The 23486-nt window shown below is 44.8% G+C and overlaps 1 protein-coding gene across 2 annotated transcripts in view; it reads left to right on the forward strand.

Moving 5' to 3' along the window:
- The window catches only part of LOC112238964 (AT-rich interactive domain-containing protein 3A), a 251716-nt gene that overhangs the window by 44300 nt on the left and 183930 nt on the right, over positions 1–23486 (forward strand). For both annotated transcript variants that reach the window (XM_042331200.1, XM_042331201.1), the window contains exon 3: positions 8616–8699. In XM_042331200.1, coding sequence (XP_042187134.1) covers positions 8616–8699 — 84 coding nt within the window. The remainder of the gene's footprint in view (positions 1–8615; positions 8700–23486) is intronic.

The following is a 23486-nucleotide window of genomic DNA, read 5'->3' on the forward strand; positions in this document are numbered from 1 at the left end:
ATGCAGCACCATATTGACTGAGAGGTGGTGGTGCAGCACCATATTGACTGAGGGGACATGTTGGTCATGCAGTTCTGGCAGGACTATTTTACTGAGTCAAATGCAGCACCATATTGACTTCTCTTCTCTGCAGCACCATATTGACTTGATTCATGTTGGTCTTTATGTTACCATATTGACTGAGGGGAACATGTTGTCATGCAGCACCATATTGATTAGGGGGACATGTTCTCATGCAGCACCATATTGACTGCACTGTGCATTAACCTGTGCAGGGTAGCCTAGTGGTTAGAGCGTTGGACCATTTACCAAAAGGTTGCAAGTTCAAATCCCCCAGCTGACAAGCTTCAAATCTGAGGGGGACATCTTCACCTGCAACACCATATTCCTAGGACCGTCATTGAAAATAAGAATTTGTTCATTAGCACATATTGACTTGCCTTGTTAAATAAAGGTAAAAATGCAAAAAATTGAAGGGGACATGTCTTAATGTGCAGCACCATATTGGAGGGATTTATATGCAGCACCATATTTGAATTGCTGCAGCACCATATTGATAATACTGCTGTATGCACCATATTGACTGAGGACATGTTGGTCATGCAGCACCATATTGACTGAGGGGGACATGTTGGTTATGCAGCACCATATTGACTGAGGGGGACATGTTGGTCATGCAGCACCATATTGACTGAGGGGGACATGTTGGTCATGCAGCACCATATTGACTGAGGGGGACATGTTGGTCATGCAGCACCATATTGACTGAGGGGGACATGTTGGTCATGCAGCACCATATTGACTGAGGGGGACATGTTGACTGGTCATGCAGCACCATATTGACTGAGGGGGACATGTTGGTCATGCAGCACCATATTGACTGAGGGGGACATGTTGACTATGCAGCACCATATTGACTGATTGACTGGGGGACATGTTGGTCATGCAGCACCATATTGACTGAGGGGGACATGTTGGTCATGCAGCACCATATTGACTGAGGGGGACATGTTGGTCATGCAGCACCATATTGACTGAGGGGGACATGTTGGTCATGCAGCACCATATTGACTGAGGGGACATGTTGGGGCACCATATTGACTGAGGGGGACATGTTGGTCATGCAGCACCATATTGACTGAGGGGGACATGTTGGTCATGCAGCACCATATTGACTGATTGACTGGGGGACATGTTGGTCATGCAGCACCATATTGACTGAGGGGGGGGGACCATATTGACTGAGGGGACATGTTGGTCATGCAGCACCATATTGACTGAGGGGGACATGTTGGTCATGCAGCACCATATTGACTGAGGGTTGGTCATGCAGCACCATATGACTAGGGGACTGAGGGGATATGACATGTTGGTCATGCAGCACCATATTGACTGAGGGGGACATGTTGGTCATGCAGCACCATATTGACTGAGGGGGACATGTTGGTCATGCAGCACCATATTGACTGAGGGGGACATGTTGGTCATGCAGCACCATATTGACTCTGAGGGGGACATGTTGACTATGCAGCACCATATTGACTGAGGGGGACATGTTGGTCATGCAGCACCATATTGACTCTGAGGGGGACATGTTGACTATGCAGCACCATATTGACTCTGAGGGGGATATGTTGACTATGCAGCACCATATTGACTGATGGGGATATGTTGACTATGCAGCACCATATTGACTGAGGGGGACATGTTGGTCATGCAGCACCATATTGACTCTGAGGGGGACATGTTGGTCATGCAGCACCATATTGACTCTGAGGGGGACATGTTGGTCATGCAGCACCATATTGACTGAGGGGGACAGGTTGTATACTGAAAATTAAAGAAAAACCCTTGAATGAGTAGGTGTGTCCAAACGCTTGCCTGTATATAAATATATTTAAAATAATATCTACAAATATATATGGTGGATTGGAAATGATGTAGACGATTATATACAGTGCATTCGGAAAGAATGGACTTTTCCCACATTTTGTTACATTACAGCCTTACTCTAAAATGGATTAAAAATAAAAATGTCCCGTCTCAATCTACAAACAATACCCCATAATGACAATGTGTTTTTAGACATTTTTCGTATTCTAATAAAAAACAAAAAACAATTATACCTTATTTACATACAGTAAGTATTCAGACCCTTTGCTGTGAGAATCGAAATTGAGCTCAGGTGCATCCTGGTTCCATTGATCATCCTTGAGATGTTTCTACAACTTGATTGGAGTCCACCTGTGGTAAATTCAATTGATTGAACATGATTCGGAAAGGCAGACACCTGTCTATATAAGGTCCCACAGTTGACATTGCACATCAGAGCAAAAACCAAGCCACGGGGTCGAAGGAATTGTCCGTAGAGCTCCAAGACAGGATTGTGTCGAGGCACAGATCTGGAGAAGGGTACCAAAACATTTCTGCAGCATTGAAGGTCCCCAAGTACACAGTGGCCTCCATCATTCTTAAATGGAAGAAGTTTGGAACCACCAAGACTCTTCCTAGAGCTGGTCGTCTGGCCAAACTGAGCAATCGGGGGAGAAGGGCCTTGGTCAGGGAGGTGACCAAGAACCCGATGGTCACTCTGAGCGAGCTCTAGAGTTCCTCTGTGGAGATGGAAGAACCTTCCAGAAAGACAACCATCTCTGCAGCACTCAACCAATCAGGCCTTTATGGTAGAGTGGCCAGACGGAAGCCACTCCTCAGTAAAAGGCACATGATAGCCTGCTTGGAGTTTGCCAAAAAGCTACCTAAACTCTCAGACCACGAGAAACAAGATTCTCTGGTCTGATGAAACCAAGATTGAACTATTGAACTCTTTGGTCTGAATGCCAAGTGTCACGTCTTGCGGGAACCTGGCACCATCCCTACGGTGAAGCATGGTGGTGGCAGCATCATGCTGTGGGGATGTCTTTCAGCAGCAGGGACTGGGAGTCTAGTCAGGATTGAGGCAAAGACGAACGGAGAAAAGTACAGAGAGATCCTTGATGAAAACCTGCTCCAGAGCACTCAGGACCTCAGATTGGAGTGAAGGTTCACCTTCCAACAGGACAACGACCCTAAGCACACAGCCAAGGCAACGCAGGAGTGGCTTCGGGACAAGTCTCTGAATGTCCTTGAGTGGACCTGCCAGACCCCGGACTCGAACCCGATCGAACATCCCTGGAGAGACCTGAAAATAGCTGTGCAGCAACGCTCCCCATCCAATCTAACAGAGCTTGAGAGGATCTGCAAAGAAGAATGAAGAAACTCCCCAAATACAGGTGTGCCAAGCTGGTAGCGTCATACCCAAGAAGACTTGAGGCTGTAATCACTGCCAAAGGTGCTTCAACAAAGCACTGAGTAAAGGGTCAGGATACTTATGTAAATATGATATTTCTGTTATTAAATGTATTTATTGTAAAACGTTTTTTTAATGGAACCTGTTTTTGCTTTGTGTGTAGATTGAGTGTGTGTGCACTTCGTTTGGTGAGGTTAAACCTGTGTGCTACTTTTACTATGTGAATATATATATATATATATATATATATATTATCTCATTGACAATAGTCTTATTTTCGTAATAATGTTATCTAATAATATTATCTCATCATCTTATTATATTGTTTTTATTGATGCTCCTGTCTGTCTGTCTGTCTGTCTGTCTGTCTGTCTGTCTGTAGGGTGTAACGTGAGTCAATTACCTTGTGTTAAGCCCTCTAACTGACTAGCAACACTGGTGTGGGGTGGAGGAGGGATTGTTGGATGGGTGGATAAGGAGAGAGAGAGCCAACAAGAGAGAAAGACAAAAAAAGGAAGGAAGATACAACAGTCCATATATAGCCTGGGAGAGAGTGGTGGAAAGTGAGAGAGAGGGAGAAATGTTTATACAGATAAGAGGAGAGAAAGAAAGAGACAAGGAGAGGGAGAGAACAACAGAGCTACAGTGCCTTGCGAAAGTATTCGGCCCCCTTGAACTTTGCGACCTTTTGCCACATTTCAGGCTTCAAACATAAAGATATAAAACTGTATTTTTTTGTGAAGAATCAACAACAAGTGGGACACAATCATGAAGTGGAACAACATTTATTGGATATTTCAAACTTTTTTAACAAATCAAAAACTGAAAAATTGGGCGTGCAAAATTATTCAGCCCCCTTAAGTTAATACTTTGTAGCGCCACCTTTTGCTGCGATTACAGCTGTAAGTCGCTTGGGGTATGTCTCTATCAGTTTTGCACATCGAGAGACTGAAATTTTTCCCATTCCTCCTTGCAAAACAGCTCGAGCTCAGTGAGGTTGGATGGAGAGCATTTGTGAACAGCAGTTTTCAGTTCTTTCCACAGATTCTCGATTGGATTCAGGTCTGGACTTTGACTTGGCCATTCTAACACCTGGATATGTTTATTTTTGAACCATTCCATTGTAGATTTTGCTTTATGTTTTGGATCATTGTCTTGTTGGAAGACAAATCTCCGTCCCAGTCTCAGGTCTTTTGCAGACTCCATCAGGTTTTCTTCCAGAACGGTCCTGTATTTGGCTCCATCCATCTTCCCATCAATTTTAACCATCTTCCCTGTCCCTGCTGAAGAAAAGCAGGCCCAAACCATGATGCTGCCACCACCATGTTTGACAGTGGGGATGGTGTGTTCAGGGTGATGAGCTGTGTTGCTTTTACGCCAAACATAACGTTTTGCATTGTTGCCAAAAAGTTCAATTTTGGTTTCATCTGACCAGAGCACCTTCTTCCACATTTGGTGTGTCTCCCAGGTGGCTTGTGGCAAACTTTAAAACACTTTTTATGGATATCTTTAAGAAATGGCTTTCTTGCCACTCTTCCATAAAGGCCAGATTTGTGCAATATACGACTGATTGTTGTCCTATGGACAGAGTCTCCCACCTCAGCTGTAGATCTCTGCAGTTCATCCAGAGTGATCATGGGCCTCTTGGCTGCATCTCTGATCAGTCTTCTCCTTGTATGAGCTGAAAGTTTAGAGGGACGGCCAGGTCTTGGTAGATTTGCAGTGGTCTGATACTCCTTCCATTTCAATATTATCGCTTGCACAGTGCTCCTTGGGATGTTTAAAGCTTGGGAAATCTTTTTGTATCCAAATCCGGCTTTAAACTTCTTCACAACAGTATCTCGGACCTGCCTGGTGTGTTCCTTGTTCTTCATGATGCTATCTGCGCTTTTAACGGACCTCTGAGACTATCACAGTGCAGGTGCATTTATACGGAGACTTGATTACACACAGGTGGATTGTATTTATCATCATTAGTCATTTAGGTCAACATTGGATCATTCAGAGATCCTCACTGAACTTCTGGAGAGAGTTTGCTGCACTGAAAGTAAAGGGGCTGAATAATTTTGCACGCCCAATTTTTCAGTTTTTGATTTGTTAAAAAAGTTTGAAATATCCAATAAATGTCGTTCCACTTCATGATTGTGTCCCACTTGTTGTTGATTCTTCACAAAAAAATACAGTTTTATATCTTTATGTTTGAAGCCTGAAATGTGGCAGAAGGTCGCAAAGTTCAAGGGGCCCGAATACTTTCGCGAGGCACTGTAGTTAGGGAAAGAACAACTTGAACAGAGGAACAATGTGTTTGCATCCCGATGCAAATAATGAGCTTAGGATGGTCTCTCTCTTCCTGTCATCTGATATCACTCCTCCTTCCTGATGGTCTCTCTCTTCCTGTCATCTGATATCACTCCTCCTTCCTGATGGTCTCTCACTTCCTGTCATCTGATATCACTCCTCCTTCCTGATGGTCTCTCTCTTCCCGTCATCTGTTATCACTCCTCCTTCCTAATGGTCTCTCACTTCCTGTCATCTGTCTGTTATCACTCCTCCTTCCTGATGTTCTCTCACTTCCTGTCATCTGATATCACTCCCCCTTCCTGATGGTCTCTCTCTTCCTGTCATCTGTCTGTTATCAACCCTCGGTCCCTTCCTCATACTGGGACAGCTAACATCATCCACTTGCATGGTTTTGCATAAACCAGCCCTATACTACTCTCTTTACATATATTTAGCATCTCAATCCCCCTCTCTTGGGACATGTATGTTGTGTATTGCAAATGACATATTTTATTGTCTTTAGAATGATAGACTTTGTTGAAAAGACAATGTCATCATAGTAAAATTATGATTTTGTTTTTGTTCATGTGTATGTTTAAATGATTTGACCTTGCCTAGACTAGACTACATTTAGTTTCTATCTAGTCTATACATTTTACATGCTATTTAAATGTCCCCTTATTTTAAAAGAGGGGCGTGGTGTGTTTATCTAGTCCACGGTTTCATTGTTGTTCAGGTTGTGGTCAGTGTTTGTCAGGTTGTTGTCAGGTTGTTGTCAGGTTGTGGTCAGGTTGTTGTCAGGATGTTGTCAGGTTGTTTTCAGGTTGTGGTCAGGTTGTGGTCAGGTGTTGTCAGGTTCTGGTCAGGTTGTAGTCAGGTTGTTGTCAGGTTGTTGTCAGGTTGTTGTCAGGTTGTGGTCAGGTTGTGGTCAGGTTGTGGTCAGGTTGTTGTCAGTGTGTGGTCAGGTTGTGGTCAGTGTGTGGTCAGGTTGTGGTCAGGTTGTGGTCAGGTTGTTGTCAGGTTGTTGTCAGGTTGTTGTCAGTATGTGGTCAGGTTGTTGTCAGTGTGTGGTCAGGTTGTTGTCAGGTTGTTGTCAGGTTGTTGTCAGGTTGTTGTCAGTATGTGGTCAGGTTATTGTCAGTGTGTGGTCAGGTTGTTGTCAGTATGTGGTCAGGTTGTTGTCAGTATGTGGTCAGGTTGTGGTCAGGTTGTGGTCAGGTTGTGGTCAGTATGTGGTCAGGTGGTTGTCAGTATGTGGTCAGGTTGTTGTCAGGTTGTTGTCAGTATCTGGTCAGGTTGTTGTCAGTATGTGGTCAGGTTGTTGTCAGTATGTGGCCAGGTTGTTGTCAGTATGTGGTCAGGTTGTTGTCAGTATGTGGTCAGGTTCTTGTCAGGTTGTTGTCAGTATGTGGTCATGTTGTTGTCAGTATGTGGTCAGGTTGTTGTCAGGTTGTTGTCAGTATGTGGTCAGTATGTGGTCAGGTTGTGGTCAGGTTGTTGGCAGTATGTGGTCAGGTTGTGGTCAGGTTGTGGTCAGGTTGTGGTCAGTATGTGGTCAGGTGGTTGTCAGTATGTGGTCAGGTTGTTGTCAGGTTGTTGTCAGTATCTGGTCAGGTTGTTGTCAGTATGTGGTCAGGTTGTTGTCAGTATGTGGTCAGGTTGTTGTCAGTATGTGGTCAGGTTGTTGTCAGTATGTGGTCAGGTTCTTGTCAGGTTGTTGTCAGTATGTGGTCATGTTGTTGTCAGTATGTGGTCAGGTTGTTGTCAGGTTGTTGTCAGTATGTGGTCAGTATGTGGTCAGGTTGTGGTCAGGTTGTTGGCAGTATGTGGTCAGGTTGTGGTCAGGTCGTTGTCAGTATGTGGTCAGGTTGTTGTCAGGTTGTGGTCAGGTTGTTGTCAGTATGTGGTCAGGTTGTTGTCAGTATGTGGTCAGGTTGTTGTCAGGTTGTTGTCAGTATGTGGTCAGGATGTTGTCAGTATGTGGTCAGGTTGTTGTCAGTATGTGGTCAGTATGTGGTCAGGTTGTTGTCAGGGTGTGGTCAGGTTGTTGTCAGGTTGTTGTCAGGTTGTTGTTCAGGTTGTTGTCAGGTTGTGGTCAGGTTGTGGTCAGTGTTTGCAGGTTGTTGTCAGGTTGTTGTCAGTATGTGTTCAGGTTGTTGTCAGTATGTGGTCAGGTTGTTGTCAGTATGTAGTCAGGTTGTTGTCAGTATGTGGTCAGGTTGTGGTCAGGTTGTGGTCAGTATGTGGTCAGGTTGTTGTCAGTATGTGGTCAGGTTGTTGTCAGGTTGTTGTCAGTATGTGGTCAGGTTCTTGTCAGGTTGTTGCCAGTATGTGGTCATGTTGTTGTCAGTATGTGGTCAGGTTGTTGTCAGGTTGTTGTCAGTATGTGGTCAGTATGTGGTCAGGTTGTTGTCAGTATGTGGTCAAGCTGTGGTCAGGTCGTTGTCAGTATGTTGTCAGGTTGTGGTCAGGTTGTTGTCAGGTTGTTGTCAGTATGTGGTCAGGTTGTTGTCAGTATGTGGTCAGGTTGTTGTCAGGTTGTTGTCAGTATGTGGTCAGGTTGTTGTCAGGTTGTTGTCAGTGTGTGGTCAGGTTGTGGTCAGTGTGTGGTCAGGTCGTTGTCAGTATGTGGTCAGGTTGTTGTCAGTATGTGGTCAGTATGTGGTCAGGTTCTTGTCAGTATGTTGTCAGGTTGTTGTCAGGTTGTTGTCAGTATGTGGTCAGGATGTTGTCAGTATGTGGTCAGGTTGTTGTCAGTATGCGGTCAGGATGTTGTCAGTATGTGCTCAGGTTGTTGTCAGTATGTGGTCAGGTTGTTGTTAGGTTGTTGTCAGTATGTGGTCAGGATGTTGTCAGGTTGTTGTCAGGTTGTGGTCAGGTTGTTGTCAGTATGTGGACAGGTTGTTGTCAGTATGTGGTCAGGTTGTTGTCAGTATGTGGTCAGGTTGTTGTCAGTATGTGGTCAGGATGTGCTCAGGTTGCGTGTCTTCCTTTCCTTCCTGTCCACTGAAGAGATGATCATCTGTTTTGTCCTTTAAAATGTGTTCAGTCAGGACAAGGCAGTGCACCAGAGAGGAAGCTGGGAAATTCCAGTGTCGGTATCGGTGGCGGCTCCTCGTCTCTGATTCAGGAGGTCAGTACCCCGCCCCTTCTTTCCCCGCCCCCTTACTCGCCTTGCGATACCCTCCACCCACTTAACCCCGCTTCCCCTCCCCTCCACCTTAACCGCCAACCAACCAACCAATTGGCTCTTAGATGCCTGCCATAGTGCCCACCCCTGAGGCAGTGAGTGACAGGGAGCATTGGGTTAACTAACAAAAGCTGACCAGCTATGTTTCACTCTCCTCTCCTCTCCCTCTCCTCTCCTCTCCTCTCCTCTCCTCTCCTCTCCTCTCCTCTCCTCTCCTCTCCTCTCCTCTCCTCTCCTCTCCTCTCCTCTCCTCTCCTCTCCTCTCCTCTCCTCTCCTCTCCTCTCCTCTCCTATCCCCTCTCTTCTCCCTCTCTCCTCTCCTCTCCTCTCCTCTCCTCTCCTCTCCTCTCCTCTCCTCTCCTCTCCCTCTCCTCTCCTCTCCTCTCCTCTCCTCTCCTCTCCTCTCCTCTCCTTTCCGTCCCTCCCTTCTCTGTGAAAGACAACACCCTCTTTGGCAGATAGAGAGGTGTGAGGTAACACTCAGCCATCAATCCACTAATGGATCAACTATTCGATGTGGAGTTTGGCTGTGGTGTCATGTTCTACGTATAGAAAACACAAGGAAACTGGAGCTACTGCTTATGGGATGTGACTTTGTAATGACTGTTTATCTTTTACCTATAGGATAAATATATCATCACTATAGGACAGATACAGGATAGCTATAGGACAGATGTTTTTAACCTTTATTTAACTAGGCAAGTCAGTTTTAAGAACAAATTCTTATTTTCAATGACGGCCCTAGGAACAGTGGGTTAACTGGTCTAGGAACAGTGGGTTAACTGGTCTAGGAACAGTGGGTTAACTGGTCTAGGAACAGTGGGGTTAACTGGTCTAGGAACAGTGGGTTAACTGGTCTAGGAACAGTGGGTTAACTGGTCTAGGAACAGTGGGTTAACTGGTCTAGGAACAGTGGGTTAACTGGTCTAGGAACAGTGGGTTAACTGGTCTAGGAACAGTGGGTTAACTGGTCTAGGAACAGTGGGTTAACTGGTCTAGGAACAGTGGGTTAACTGGTCTAGGAACAGTGGGGTTAACTGGTCTAGGAACAGTGGGTTAATTTGGTCTAGGAACAGTGGGGTTAACTGGTCTAGGAACAGTGGGTTAACTGCCTTGTTCAGGAGAGGGCAGTACAGGACAGACTACCTTGTCAGAGAGGGGATTCAGGAAGATTGATAACAGGAGAGATTAGGATAGGTTACTAGTCCACCACTAGGATAGAACAGGAGAGATATAGGATAGCTACCCTGATACGGATAGATAGATATATAGGATATATAGGATAGATATAGGATAGATATAGGACAGATACAAGGGAGATATAGGATAGATTTGGGGGGATATAGGATAGATACAGGATAGATATAGGATAGATACAGGATAGATAAAGGATAGATATAGGACAGATACAGGAGAGATATAAGATAGATATAGGATAGATACAGGAGAGATATAGGATAGATACAGGATAGATACAGGAGAGATATAGGATAGATACAGGATAGATATAGTATGGTCAGGTTGCGTGTCTTCCTTTCCTTCCTGTCCACTGAAGTGATGATCATCTGTTTTGTCCTTTAAAATGTGTTCAGTGGTGTCATGTTCAGCACAAGGCAGTGCACCAGGGAGGAAGCTGGGACACAGTCACTCTATGGTTACTTAATGCCTGACAACACAGTCACTCTATGGCTACTTAATGCCTGACAACACAGTCACTCTATGGCTACTTAATGCCTGACAACACAGTCACTCTATGGTTACTTAATGCCTGACAACACAGTCACTCTATGGCTACTTAATGCCTGACAACACAGTCACACTTTGGCTACTTTATGCCTGACAACACAGTCACACCATGGCTACTTAATGCCTGACAACACAGTCACACTATGGCTACTTAATGCCTGACAACACAGTCACACTATGGCTACTTAATGCCTGACAACACAGTCACACTATGGCTACTTAATGCCTGACAACACAGTCACACTATGGCTACTTAATGCCTGACAACAGTCACACTATGGCTACTTAATGCCTGACAACAGTCACACTATGGTTACTTAATGCCTGACAACAGGGGAGACATTTATTGTTGTCATTTTATGATGTAAGTATGTTTTGAGTAAGTATGATTGTCTTGGAGAGGGAGAAAGGTTGAGATGAGGGAGAGAGAGAGGTAGACAGAAGTATAAGATATTAGTCAGGATAATAACACAGTAGCTTCTAGTGAAATGTGGGATTTATTATAACGAATTGTTGCAAATTGTGTGCAAATGGAGTAAGGAGGCAAGGCAATAAATAGGCCAATAGTAGTGGAGTAATTACAATTTAGCAAATTAACACTGGAGTGATATATGTGCAGATGAGGATGTGCAAGTAGAAATACTGGTATGCAAAAGAGCAGAAAATCAAAAACAAATATGAGGATGAGGTAGGTAGTTGGTTGGATGGGCTATTTACAGATGGGCTGTGTACAGCTGCAGCGGTTGGTAAGCTGGTCTGACAGCTGATGCTTAAAGTTAGTGAGGGAGATATAAGTCTCCAACTTCAGTGATTTTTGCAATTCGTTCCAGTCATTGGCAGCAGAGAACTGGAAGGAAAGGCGGCCAAAGAGGAATTGGCTTTGGGGATGACCAGTGAAATATACCTGCTGGAGCGCGTGCTATAGGTGGGTGTTACTATGGTGACCAGTGAGCTGAGATAAAGCAGGGCTTTACCTAGCAAAGACTTATAGATTACCTGGAGCCAATGGGTCAGGCGACGAATATGTAGCGAGGACCAGTCAACGAGAGCATACAGGTCACAGTGGTGGGTAGTATATGGGGCTTTGGTGACAAAACGGAAGGCACTGTGATAGACTGCATCCAATTTGTTGAGTAGAGTGTTGGAGGCTATTTTGTAAACGACATCGCCGAAGTCAAGGATCGGCAGGATAGTCAATTTTAAGAGGGTATGTTTGGCAGCATGTGTGAACGAGGCTTTGTTGCGAAATAGGAAGCTGATTCTAGATTTAACTTTTGATTGGAGATGCTTCATGTGAGTCTGGAAGGAGAGTTAACATTCTAGCCAGACACGTAGGTATTTATAGTTGTCCACATATTCTAAGTTAAAACCGTCCAGAGTAGTGATGCTAGGCGGGCAGGCATGTGAGGGCAGCGATTGGTTGATGAGCATGCATTTAGTTTTACTAGCATTTAAGAGCAGTTGGAGGCCACGGAAGGTGTGTTGCATGGCATTGAAGCTCGTTTGGAGGTTTGTTAACACAGTGTCCAAAGATGGGCCAGAAGTATACAGAATGGTGTCGTCTGCTTAGAGGTGGATCAAAGAATCACCAGCAACAAGAGCAACATCATTGATATATACAGAGAAAAGAGTCGGCCCGAGAATTGAACCCTGTGGCACCGCCATAGAGACTGCCAGAGGTCCGGACAACAGGCCCTCCGATTTGACACACTGAACTCTATCTGAGAAGTAGTTAATGAACCAGGGGAGGCAATCATTAGAGGAACCAAGGCTGTTGAGTCTGCCGATAAGAATACGGTGATTGACACTATACCTATCTATATAAACATAAATTACACTATACATATCTATATACACATCAACTACACTACTTCAAGGCCAGCCTACTTTCTGATACAAAGTGACATGTACTGAATCTAGCTCCCGTAATGTACATTGAAAAACGGGATCCAATGGCTGCATTTATATAGACAATATCACCACGGTCACTCTTGATACTACCCATCCCGGATCCGGGAGCGTAACGTAGCCTGAAACGAATTAGCATAACGCAGCGGACATAAATATCCCTAGAAAATGTTCCTATTCATGAAAATCACAAATGAAATATATTGAGACACTTAGCCTTTTGTTAATCACACTGTCATCTCAGATTTTCAAAATATGCTTTACAGCCAACGCTAGACAAGCATTTGTGTAAGTTTATAATAGCCTAGCATAGCATTATGCCTTGCTAGCAGCAGGCAAACTTGTCACGGAAATCAGAAAAGCAATCAAATTAAATCGTTTACCTTTGATGAACTCCGGATGTTTTCACTCACGAGACTCCCAGGTAGATAGCCAAAGTTCATTTTTTCCCAAAATATTATTTTTGTAGGCGAAACAGCTACGTTTGTTCTTCACGTTTGGCTGAGAAATCGCCTGGAAATTGCGGTCACCACAAGGCCGAAAAATATTCCAAATTAGCTCCATAATATCAACAGAAACATGGCAAACGTTGTTTAGAATCCTTCCTCAAGGTGTTTTTCTAATATCTATTTGATAATATATTCGTCGGGACAATTCCTTTTTCTCTAGGACCGATTGGAGTAATGGCTACCTCTGTAATTTAGGAGCCACCATGTGACCACTTACGCAATGTGCCCCCAAACGGCTATTCTTCAACAGAAATGCGTAAAACTACGTCACAATGCTGTAGACACCTTGGGAAATATGTAGAAAGCATTAGCTCGTTGATGGTACATTCACAGCCATATAGGGAGTCATTGGAACGCAGCGCTTTCAAAACCTGGGGCACTTCCGGATTGGATTTTTCTCAGGCTTTCGCTTTTAACATCAGTTCTATTATACTCACAGACAATATCTTTACAGTTTTGAAAACGTTAGAGTGTTTTCTATCAAAAGCTGTCAATTATATGCATATTCTAGCATCTTTTCCTGACAAAATATCCTGTTTAAAACGGGAACGTTTTTTCTCTCCAAAAATGACATGTCCCTAAAGTTCCAAGAGGTTTTAACTGGAATTAATGCTACATACAAATAAACCATCTATTAAGCCGAAAATGCTAATAACAGGTATATATATATATACTCTACATGGCCAAAAGTATGTGGACACTTGCTCGTCGATCATCTCATTCCATAATCATGGGTATTAATATGGAGTTGGTCCCCCCTTTGCTGCTATAACAGCCTCCCCTTTTCTGGGAAGGCTTTCCACTAGATGTTGGAACATTGCTGTGGGGACTTGCTTCCATTCAGCCACAAGAGCATTAGTGAGGTCGGGCACTGATGTTGGGTGATTAGGCCTGGCTCTCAGTCTGCGTTCCAATTCCTCCCAAAGGTGTTCGACTGGGTTGGGGTCAGGGCATTGTGCAGGCCAGTCAAGGTCTTCCGCATCGATCTCCAAACGATTCTGTATGGACCTCGCATTGTCATGCTGAAACAGGAAAGGGCCTTCCCCAAACTGCTGCCACAAAGTTGGAAGCACAGAATCGTCTGGAATGTCATTGTATGCTGTAGCGTTAAGATTTCCCTTCACTGGAACTAAGGGGCCAAGATAGAACCATGAAAAACAGCCCCAGACCATTAGTCCTCCTCCGCCAAAACTTTATAGTTGGCACTATGCATTGGGACAAGCAGCGTTCTCCTGGCATCTGCCAAACCCAGATTTGTCCGTCACTCCAGAGAACGCATTTTCACTGCTCCAGATGCCAATATCGGCGAACTTTACACCATTCCAGCCGACGCTTAGCATTGTACATGGTGATCTTAGGCTTGTGTGCGGCTGCTCAACCATGGAAACCCATTTCATGAAGCTCCCGGCAAACAGTTCTTGTGCTTCTAGGGGTTTATTATGGATCCCCATTAGTTCCTGCCAAGGCAGCAGCTACTCTTCCTGGGGTTTATTATGGATCCCTATTAGTTCCTGTCAAGTCAGCAGCTACTCTTCCTGGGGTTTATTATGGATCCCCATTAGTTCCTGCCAAGGCAGCAGCTACTCTTCCTGGGGTTTATTATGGATCCCCATTAGTTACTGACAAGGCAGCAGCTACTTTTCCTGGGGTTTATTAGGGATCCCCATTAGCTCCTGTCAAGGCAGCAGCTACTTTCCTGGGGTTTATTATGGATCCACATTAGGTCATGCCAAGGCAGCAGCTACTTTCCTGGGGTTTATTATGGATCCACATTAGTTCCTGCCAAAGCATCAGCTACTCCTCCTGGGGTTTATTATGGATCCCCATTAGTTCCTGCCAAGGCAGCAGCTACTCTTCCTGGGGTCCAGCAATAAGGCAGATATATACAATTTAAAATATTACTTGACATTCATTTCACAACACACTAAGTGGCGCTTTGAGGATGAAATGTTCTGAAACTTTTAAAATAATTTTATGATATTAATCTCAACGTACTATTAGAGTGTAAAATACACACAGGGACATGTGGGTTCATGGTTTTATTGAAATAAAGTTATTGAAATTACAAAAAAGGAAAAAGGTAAGATTGAAAGACTTGACATTTCTAGTGTTGCAAAGACAGGATAGTAAAACGACAAATATCAGGCGTACAAAAGTACAGGGCAGGTAGTACAATGCTCACTTGAAAAATATTTGTAAATCTCAGTATGACTTCTATGGTTAAGTAAAGGATAAAAAATCAACTGCTTAGTGGGCATAAAAAAATATATATAAATCAGAATTTATTATTGAGGGTTAAATAGTTTGAATTGTTCACTGTTGTGAAAAACTAATTCCATACTGCTCTGTAAGGAAATGTATGATGACAAGCTAAGAGGTCTTCTGGACATAATCCTGCAAACGACCCTAACGTCAAATGGAATGCCCACTCTGACCTTCATACAACACCTAATGGAATGCCCACTCTGACCTTCATACAACACCTAATGGAATGCCCACTCTGACCTTCATACAACACCTAATGGAATGCCCACTCTGACCTTCTTACAACACCTAATGGAATGCCCACTCAGATCTTAATACAACACCTAATGGAATGCCCACTCTGACCTTCTTACAACACCTAATGGAATGCTCACTCTGACCTTCTTACAACACCTAATGGAATGCCCACTCTGACCTTCTTACAACACCTAATGGAATGCCCACTCTGACCTTAATACAACACCTAATGGAATGCCCCTCTGACCTTCTTACAACACCTAATGGAATGCCCACTCTGACCTTCTTACAACACCTAATGGAATGCTCACTCTGACCTTCTTACAACACCTAATGGAATGCCCACTCTGACCTTCTTACAACACCTAATGGAATGCCCACTCTGACCTTAATACAACACCTAATGGAATGCTCACTCTGACCTTCTTACAACACCTAATGGAATGCCCACTCTGACCTTAATACAACACCTAATGGAATGCCCACTCTGACCTTAATACAACACCTAATGGAATGCCCACTCTGACCTTCTTACAACACCTAATGGAATGCTCACTCTGACCTTCTTACAACACCTAATGGAATGCCCACTCTGACCTTCTTACAACACCTAATGGAATGCCCACTCTGACCTTCTTACAACACCTAATGGAATGCCCACTCTGACCTTCTTACAACACCTAATGGAATGCCCACTCTGACCTTCTTACAACACCTAATGGAATGCCCACTCTGACCTTCATACAACACCTAATGGAATGCTCACTCTGACCTTCTTACAACACCTAATGGAATGCCCACTCTGACCTTCTTACAACACCTAATGGAATGCCCACTCTGACCTTCTAACAACACCTAATGGAATGCCCACTCTGACCTTAATACAACACCTAATGGAATGCCCACTCTGACCTTCTTACAACACCTAATGGAATGCCCACTCTGACCTTCTTACAACACCTAATGGAATGCCCCCTGACCTTCTTACAACACCTAATGGAATGCCCACTCTGACCTTCTTACAACACCTAATGGAATGCCCACTCTGACCTTCTTACAACACCTAATGGAATGCCCACTCTGACCTTCATACAACACCTAATGGAATGCTCACTCTGACCTTCTTACAACACCTAATGGAATGCCCACTCTGACCTTCTTACAACACCTAATGGAATGCCCACTCTGACCTTCTAACAACACCTAATGGAATGCCCCTCTGACCTTAATACAACACCTAATGGAATGCCCACTCTGACCTTCTTACAACACCTAATGGAATGCCCACTCTGACCTTCTTACAACACCTAATGGAATGCCCACTCTGACCTTCTTACAACACCTAATGGAATGCCCACTCTGACCTTCATACAACACCTAATGGAATGCCCACTCTGACCTTCTTACAACACCTAATGGAATGCCCACTCTGACCTTCTTACAACACCTAATGGAATGCCCACTCTGACCTTCTTACAACACCTAATGGAATGCCCACTCTGACCTTAATACAACACCTAATGGAATGCCCACTCTGACCTTCTAACAACACCTAATGGAATGCCCACTCTGACCTTAATACAACACCTAATGGAATGCCCACTCTGACCTTCTTACAACACCTAATGGAATGCCCACTCTGACCTTCTTACAACACCTAATGGAATGCCCACTCTGACCTTCTTACAACACCTAATGGAATGCCCACTCTGACCTTCATACAACACCTAATGGAATGCCCACTCTGACCTTCTTACAACACCTAATGGAATGCCCACTCTGACCTTCTATCGCCTTTTTCATTCACTTAGAATGCGGTGGTCGAAAAAATGGTCCTTTGATTATTGTGTGAAGAAAGTAGGATTGCCAATAGTATTTATTGAATCCTGGAACCTGATCTTTTTCCCAGGCAGTGACAGACCCTTTTATTATTCCACTGCATTCCACTCTCGAGGTCATTGGCCATTACAATGTCCTTTAAACAACAGAACTTAAAAGAGAGGAAAACAATGTTTTCTTTTTCTTCCCATAATTGTCTTTGATGGTCTCTTGTCCTTTCCTCAGACATTCTTCATGAAAATGGCCATGGGGTCTTTTGTTTTCCCCCCCGAAGTGGTACTGGCGCTCGCTGCCTTCATCCGAGGCCAAGTTATTTCCTATTTCCTGTGTCATTTAGTTTGATTCCGTTGGATAGCAGACAGTCCATCCTCGTGTCCACCTTTAACCCATCTGTAGAAGAAGACGAATAGAATAAGAGATTATGCATCAATGTGTCTTTTTTTGTGAATGAAAATCTCCTACTGGAAATTCTGAGCTAATTGGCAGAGGGAAATAGATTGTCTTTAGCAAGCGAGGGGGTTCCCATGGTTTGCTGCTGAACACCTCAGCGAAAAGTGTGAACTGAAAGAGAAAAGGCAATAGGGAGACGACACACCAGTTGATTAATGCCATTAAATCCATATCCATATTAACTGTAATAGAGAGGAATCCTCCCCCCAAAGCCTGGGCCTCAGCTGCTCTATCGCCAGGATCAGGAAAAAAATCAGTAAATTCAGATTCAAAGTGTAGTTAGAATCAATACAAACCTGATATAGTTCCTAAAACACGCTATATAGATCCTCTGGTATTTAGAAGGAAACAGTTGGACTTCCTTTCTTTGTTTTCCCTGCTCAGATAGCATTGAGATAGCTCAGATAGCATTGAGATAGCTCAGATAGCATTGAGATAGCTCAGATAGCATTGAGATAGCTCAGATAGCATTGAGATAGCTCAGATAGCATTGAGATAGCTCAGATAGCATTGAGATAGCTCAGATAGCATTGAGATAGCTCAGATAGCATTGAGATAGCTCAGATAGCATTGAGATAGCTCAGATAGCATTGAGATAGCTCAGATAGCATTGAGATAGCTCAGATAGCATTGAGATAGCTCAGATAGCATTGAGATAGCTCAGATAGCATTGAGATAGCTCAGATAGCATTGAGGAATAACATTGCACAAACAAAGGAAGGTTATAACTTCTTCTAGGGTGTAATTTATGAGGGGGGGGGGCTTAGTCCCCCTCCATTTCTATTTGGCCTCAATGGTATGAGAGCGAAGAATGAAGATGAAACCTCTTATTTTCAATGATAATACATTCTGATCAATTTACTCCAGATACAACACAAACACAGTTGACCCCCCCCGCCCCACCCCCACCCCCACCCCCACCCTCTTACATCAGTTGGAAATTCTGGTGTCTCTTTATAAATTAATGATAAGACTGAGTAAGACCTAGTGGCTAGGACTCCTCTATAGCCAATCATTATTTACTGCCCCACTATAAGGCGGTAGGCATCTCCATCAGCCCGTGGACATAATCCCATTCTCCCAGAATACGGCCTAATGACGTAAAAATAGAATTCTGACAAGGTAATGGGTATTTTTTTTTTCTTGACCAATTTCATTCACAGCCCATCAACGCTCCTCCCTGACAAATGTCCGGTCGGCCGTGTAGTAAGAGCCACGCTCGCTGGGAGGAGAGGATAGAGGATTATTGAAGCGGCTTCACATGGAGGATGATAGATCAATATTAACCCCTTTGGAAGAAAAAAAAGAAAAGACAAGAGGCCAATGGAGGCTATATAATTCCGGAGGGAAGGAGGGAGTTAAAGCACCTAAAAGAGTGGTCAACAGTGGACTTGTTTTTGGCATCAAGAAGACCCGTGTGGCCCAGGGAGGGGGTTAGACTCGGCCCAGGGAGGGGGTTAGACTCGGCCCAGGGAGGGGTTAGACTCGGCCCAGGGAGGGGGTTAGACCGGCCCAGGGAGCCCAGGGAGGGGGTTAGACTCGGCCCAGGGAGGGGGTTAGACTCGGCCCAGGGAGGGGTTAGACCCGGCCCAGGGAGGGACCCGGCCCAGGGAGGGGTTAGACCCGGCCCAGGGAGGGGGTTAGACTCAGCCCAGGGAGGGGGGTCGGCCCAGGGAGGGGGTTAGACTCGGCCCAGGGAGGGGGTTAGACTCGGCCCAGGGAGGGGGTTAGACCCGGCCCAGGGAGGGGTTAGACCCGGCCCAGGGAGGGGGGGCCCAGGGAGGGGGTTAGACCCGGCCCAGGGAGGGGGTTAGACCCGGCCCAGGGAGGGGGTTAGACCCGGCCTCAGCCCAGGGAGGGGTTTCGGCCCAGGGAGGGGTTCGCCCAGGGAGGGGTTAGACCCGGCCCAGGGAGGGGGGTGCCCAGGGAGGGGTTAGACTCGGCCCAGGGAGGTGGTTAGACTCAGCCCAGGGAGGGGTTTAGACTTCACCCAGGGAGGGGGTTAGACTCGGCCCAGGGAGGGGTTAGACCCGGCCCAGGGAGGGGTTAGACCCGGCCCAGGGAGGGGGTTAGACTCGGCCCAGGGAGGGGTTAGCCCGGCCCAGGGAGGGGTTAGACTCGACCCAGGGAGGGGTTAGACCCGGCCCAGGGAGGGGGGTTAGACCCGGCCCAGGGAGGGGGTTAGGGCCCAGGGAGGGGTTAGACTCGGCCCAGGGAGGGGTTAGACTCGACCCAGGGAGGGGGTTAGACCCGGCCCAGGGAGGGGGTTAGACTCGGCCCAGGGAGGGGGTTAGACTCAGGGGTTGGCCCAGGGGTTGGCTGAAGCAAGGTCTCTGGAGGGGGTGATCTCTCTCTCTCTCTAACAAATAAACATTTATAACAGATAATTTAGAGGAAATTAGGCTCCACATGACCCTCTATGAAAACCTATTCCCACTGCCATGGTGGTTCAGGATTTAAATTCCTGATTGAGTAGAACCACTAATTAATACTTCACACAAATTCCTGGAGTAAATTAATAAAGATTGACAATCTTTATTAAATCTAGAATCCTAAATTGCTACATCCATTTTATTATTTAATGATATCTATAGTAACCATAGATTGTTTTGTTTTTGGAAGAATATCATTTATAAATTCCTCATGAGCTTTAGTTCAAATGGCACACTCCATGAGAACCCAAGATATAAACTTGTTTTACTAAACAAAGTAAATGTAAACAAACACTGTATAGCCTTAAAACATTGTTTAAACGGGTCAGTCCTTGCATCAAAATGACCGATTAATTATGATATTGGTAATAAAAATTCCAGCTCAGCTTTTTGCCAAAACCTCTCCACTTTGTTATTGTTAAAATGAAGAATTCTAGCTTTAAATGCCAAACCTATATAATCCATACAAAACCATGTCAGTGTCTTAAAGAATGTAGCCTTGGTCTGGTCTGTAAGGGGATCCTCTTTTATCAGCTGAGGAATCAGTGCTGTGAAATCTAACAGGAGCTTGCTGACACTCTGTTTCTATTTGGGACTGACCCACATCCAGCAGCATCATGGCTCTGTGGTAGAGCTCTGCTTACTGCTCTGCTAACTGTTCCTGGGCTGCGTCCCAAAGCTGCACCCTGTTCCCTATATCGTGCATTACTTTTGAACAGAGCCTTATGTGCTCTGGACAAGTGCCATTTGGAATGCAACTTCTGGATTCCTTAGTTGGTCAGAGATCACTAAGGGGATCACAGAGTTAAAACAACAGATTAGTGAGGGAGCGCATGAGGCAGGGAAGCTAGGGTACATGTAGGCTCTACTCCACTACATGTAGGCTCTACTCCACTACATGTAGGCTCTACTCCACTACATGTAGGCTCTACTCCACTACATGTAGGCTCTACTCCACTACATGTAGGCTCTACTCCACTACATGGAGGCTGAAACTCCAATACATGTAGGCTAACACTCCAATACATGTAGGCTCTACTCCAACACTCCAATACATGTAGGCTAACACTCCAATACATGTAGGCTAACACTCCAATACATGTAGGCTAACACTCCAATACATGTAGGCTAACACTCCAATACATCTCCAATACGTGTAGGCTCTGCTCCAATACATGTAGGCTAACACTCCAATACATGTAGGCTAACACTCCAATACATCTCCAATACATGTAGACTAACACTCCAATACATGTAGACTAACACTCCAATACATCTCCAATACGTGTAGGCTAACACTCCAATACATGTAGGCTAACACTCCAATACGTGTAGGCTAACACTCCAATACATGTAGGCTAACACTCCAATACATGTAGGCTAACACTCCAATACATGTAGGCTAACACTCCAATACATGTAGGCTAACACTCCAATACATGTAGGCTAACACTCCAATACGTGTAGGCTAACACTCCAATACATCTCCAATACGTGTGTAGGCTAACACTCCAATACATGTAGGCTAACACTCCAATACGTGTAGGCTAACACTCCAATACATCTCCAATACGTGTAGGCTCTGCTCCAATACATGTAGGCTAACACTCCAATACATGTAGGCTAACACTCCAATACATCTCCAATACATGTAGACTAACATTAGCTCCAATACATGTAGACTAACACTCCAATACATCTCCAATACGTGTAGGCTAACACTCCAATACAGGCTAACACTCCAATACGTGTAGGCTAACACTCCCAATACATGTAGGCTAACACTCCAATACATGTAGGCTAACAATCCAATACGTGTAGGCTAATGTCCAATATTGTAGGCTAACACTCAATACATGTAGGTTTTTAACAATCAACCCGTGTAGGCTAACACTCCAATACATCTCCAATACGTTTAGGCTAACACTCCAATACATGTAGGCTAACACTCCAATACGTGTAGGCTAACACTCCAATACATCTCCAATACGTGTAGGCTAACACTCCAATACATGTAGGCTAACACTCCAATACGTGTAGGCTAACACTCCAATACTCCAATACAAAGCTAAGATTAGCTTCAGTTGGCACTGCTAGCCACATCGCTACTAGTCCAAGGCTAGCTTCAGCTTATTTCCTAATCGCACCAATCAACCAATCGCCCCAATCCAGGTGTAACCCTCAGATGTCCACAGAAACATTTTTAGTAGGTCGATATTTGTAGCAGTTACAGAAATCATACGTTCTTGGAATGTCTATTCTAGGAAGTGCTCACGTTTTTTAAAAATCAACCCTTGTTGGATAATGCGTTACTTGTTTGAGCCATTAGGTTTTTGGTCCAATCACTCAATCTTGCCTCTGGGGGGGTGAAAAAGATTTTCTACAACCAGAGACAACCAAACAAGATGTAGAGCAGGTTTGAACAAGCACAAAGCTTGTCCGTCTATGCCGTGTCTGAAGAAACCCTATCTACGTTGCCAGATGGTTTGAGTTGTACACAGCTGATGTATGACTTAATACAGGGAGGTTGAACCATAAATACAGCTATGTGTAGTCATGTGTATATTCAGTGATGTGATGTTGTTGTTGGCCTTGGCAAGTCTCTGACATGTTTACAGAAGGAGGGAATGTGAAACCAGCGGCATTAGAAAGGCAATAAATAGTTAGTCTACAGACAGATTGAAAGCTGCATGCCATTTCTCCAAGACGATTCCTTGACAAGAGACATGGTTTCCCCTCTCACATCGACACGGGTACTGCTGCCCCTCTCACATCTACAGAATTACTGCTGCTCCCGGTCTCACATCTATACAACTACTGCTGCCTCTCACATCTATACAACTACTGCTGCCCCTCACACATCTACAGAACTACTGCTGCCCCTCTCACATCTACAGAACTACTGCTGCCCCTCTCACATCTATACAACTACTGCTGCCCCTCACATGTACAGAGCAACTGCTGCCCCTCCCACATCTATACAACTACTGCTGCCTCTCTCACATCTATACAACTACTGCTGCCCCTCTCACATCTATACAACTACTGCTGCCCCTCACATCTATACAGGTACTGCTGCCCCTCACATCTATACAACTACTGCTGCCCCTCTCACATCTATACAACTACTGCTGCCCGTCACATCTATTTAACTACTGCTGTCCCTCACATCGATACAACTACTGCTGTCCCTCACATCTATACAACTACTGCTGCCCCTCTCACATCTATACAGGTACTGCTGCCTCTCTCACATCTATACAACTACTGCTGCCCCTATAACATCTATACAACTACTGCTGCTTCGCTCACATCTATACAACTACTGCTGCCCCTCACACATC

The sequence above is a fragment of the Oncorhynchus tshawytscha genome, linkage group LG12, assembly GCF_018296145.1.
Source record: "Oncorhynchus tshawytscha isolate Ot180627B linkage group LG12, Otsh_v2.0, whole genome shotgun sequence".
NCBI classification, from domain to species: Eukaryota; Metazoa; Chordata; class Actinopteri; order Salmoniformes; family Salmonidae; genus Oncorhynchus; species Oncorhynchus tshawytscha.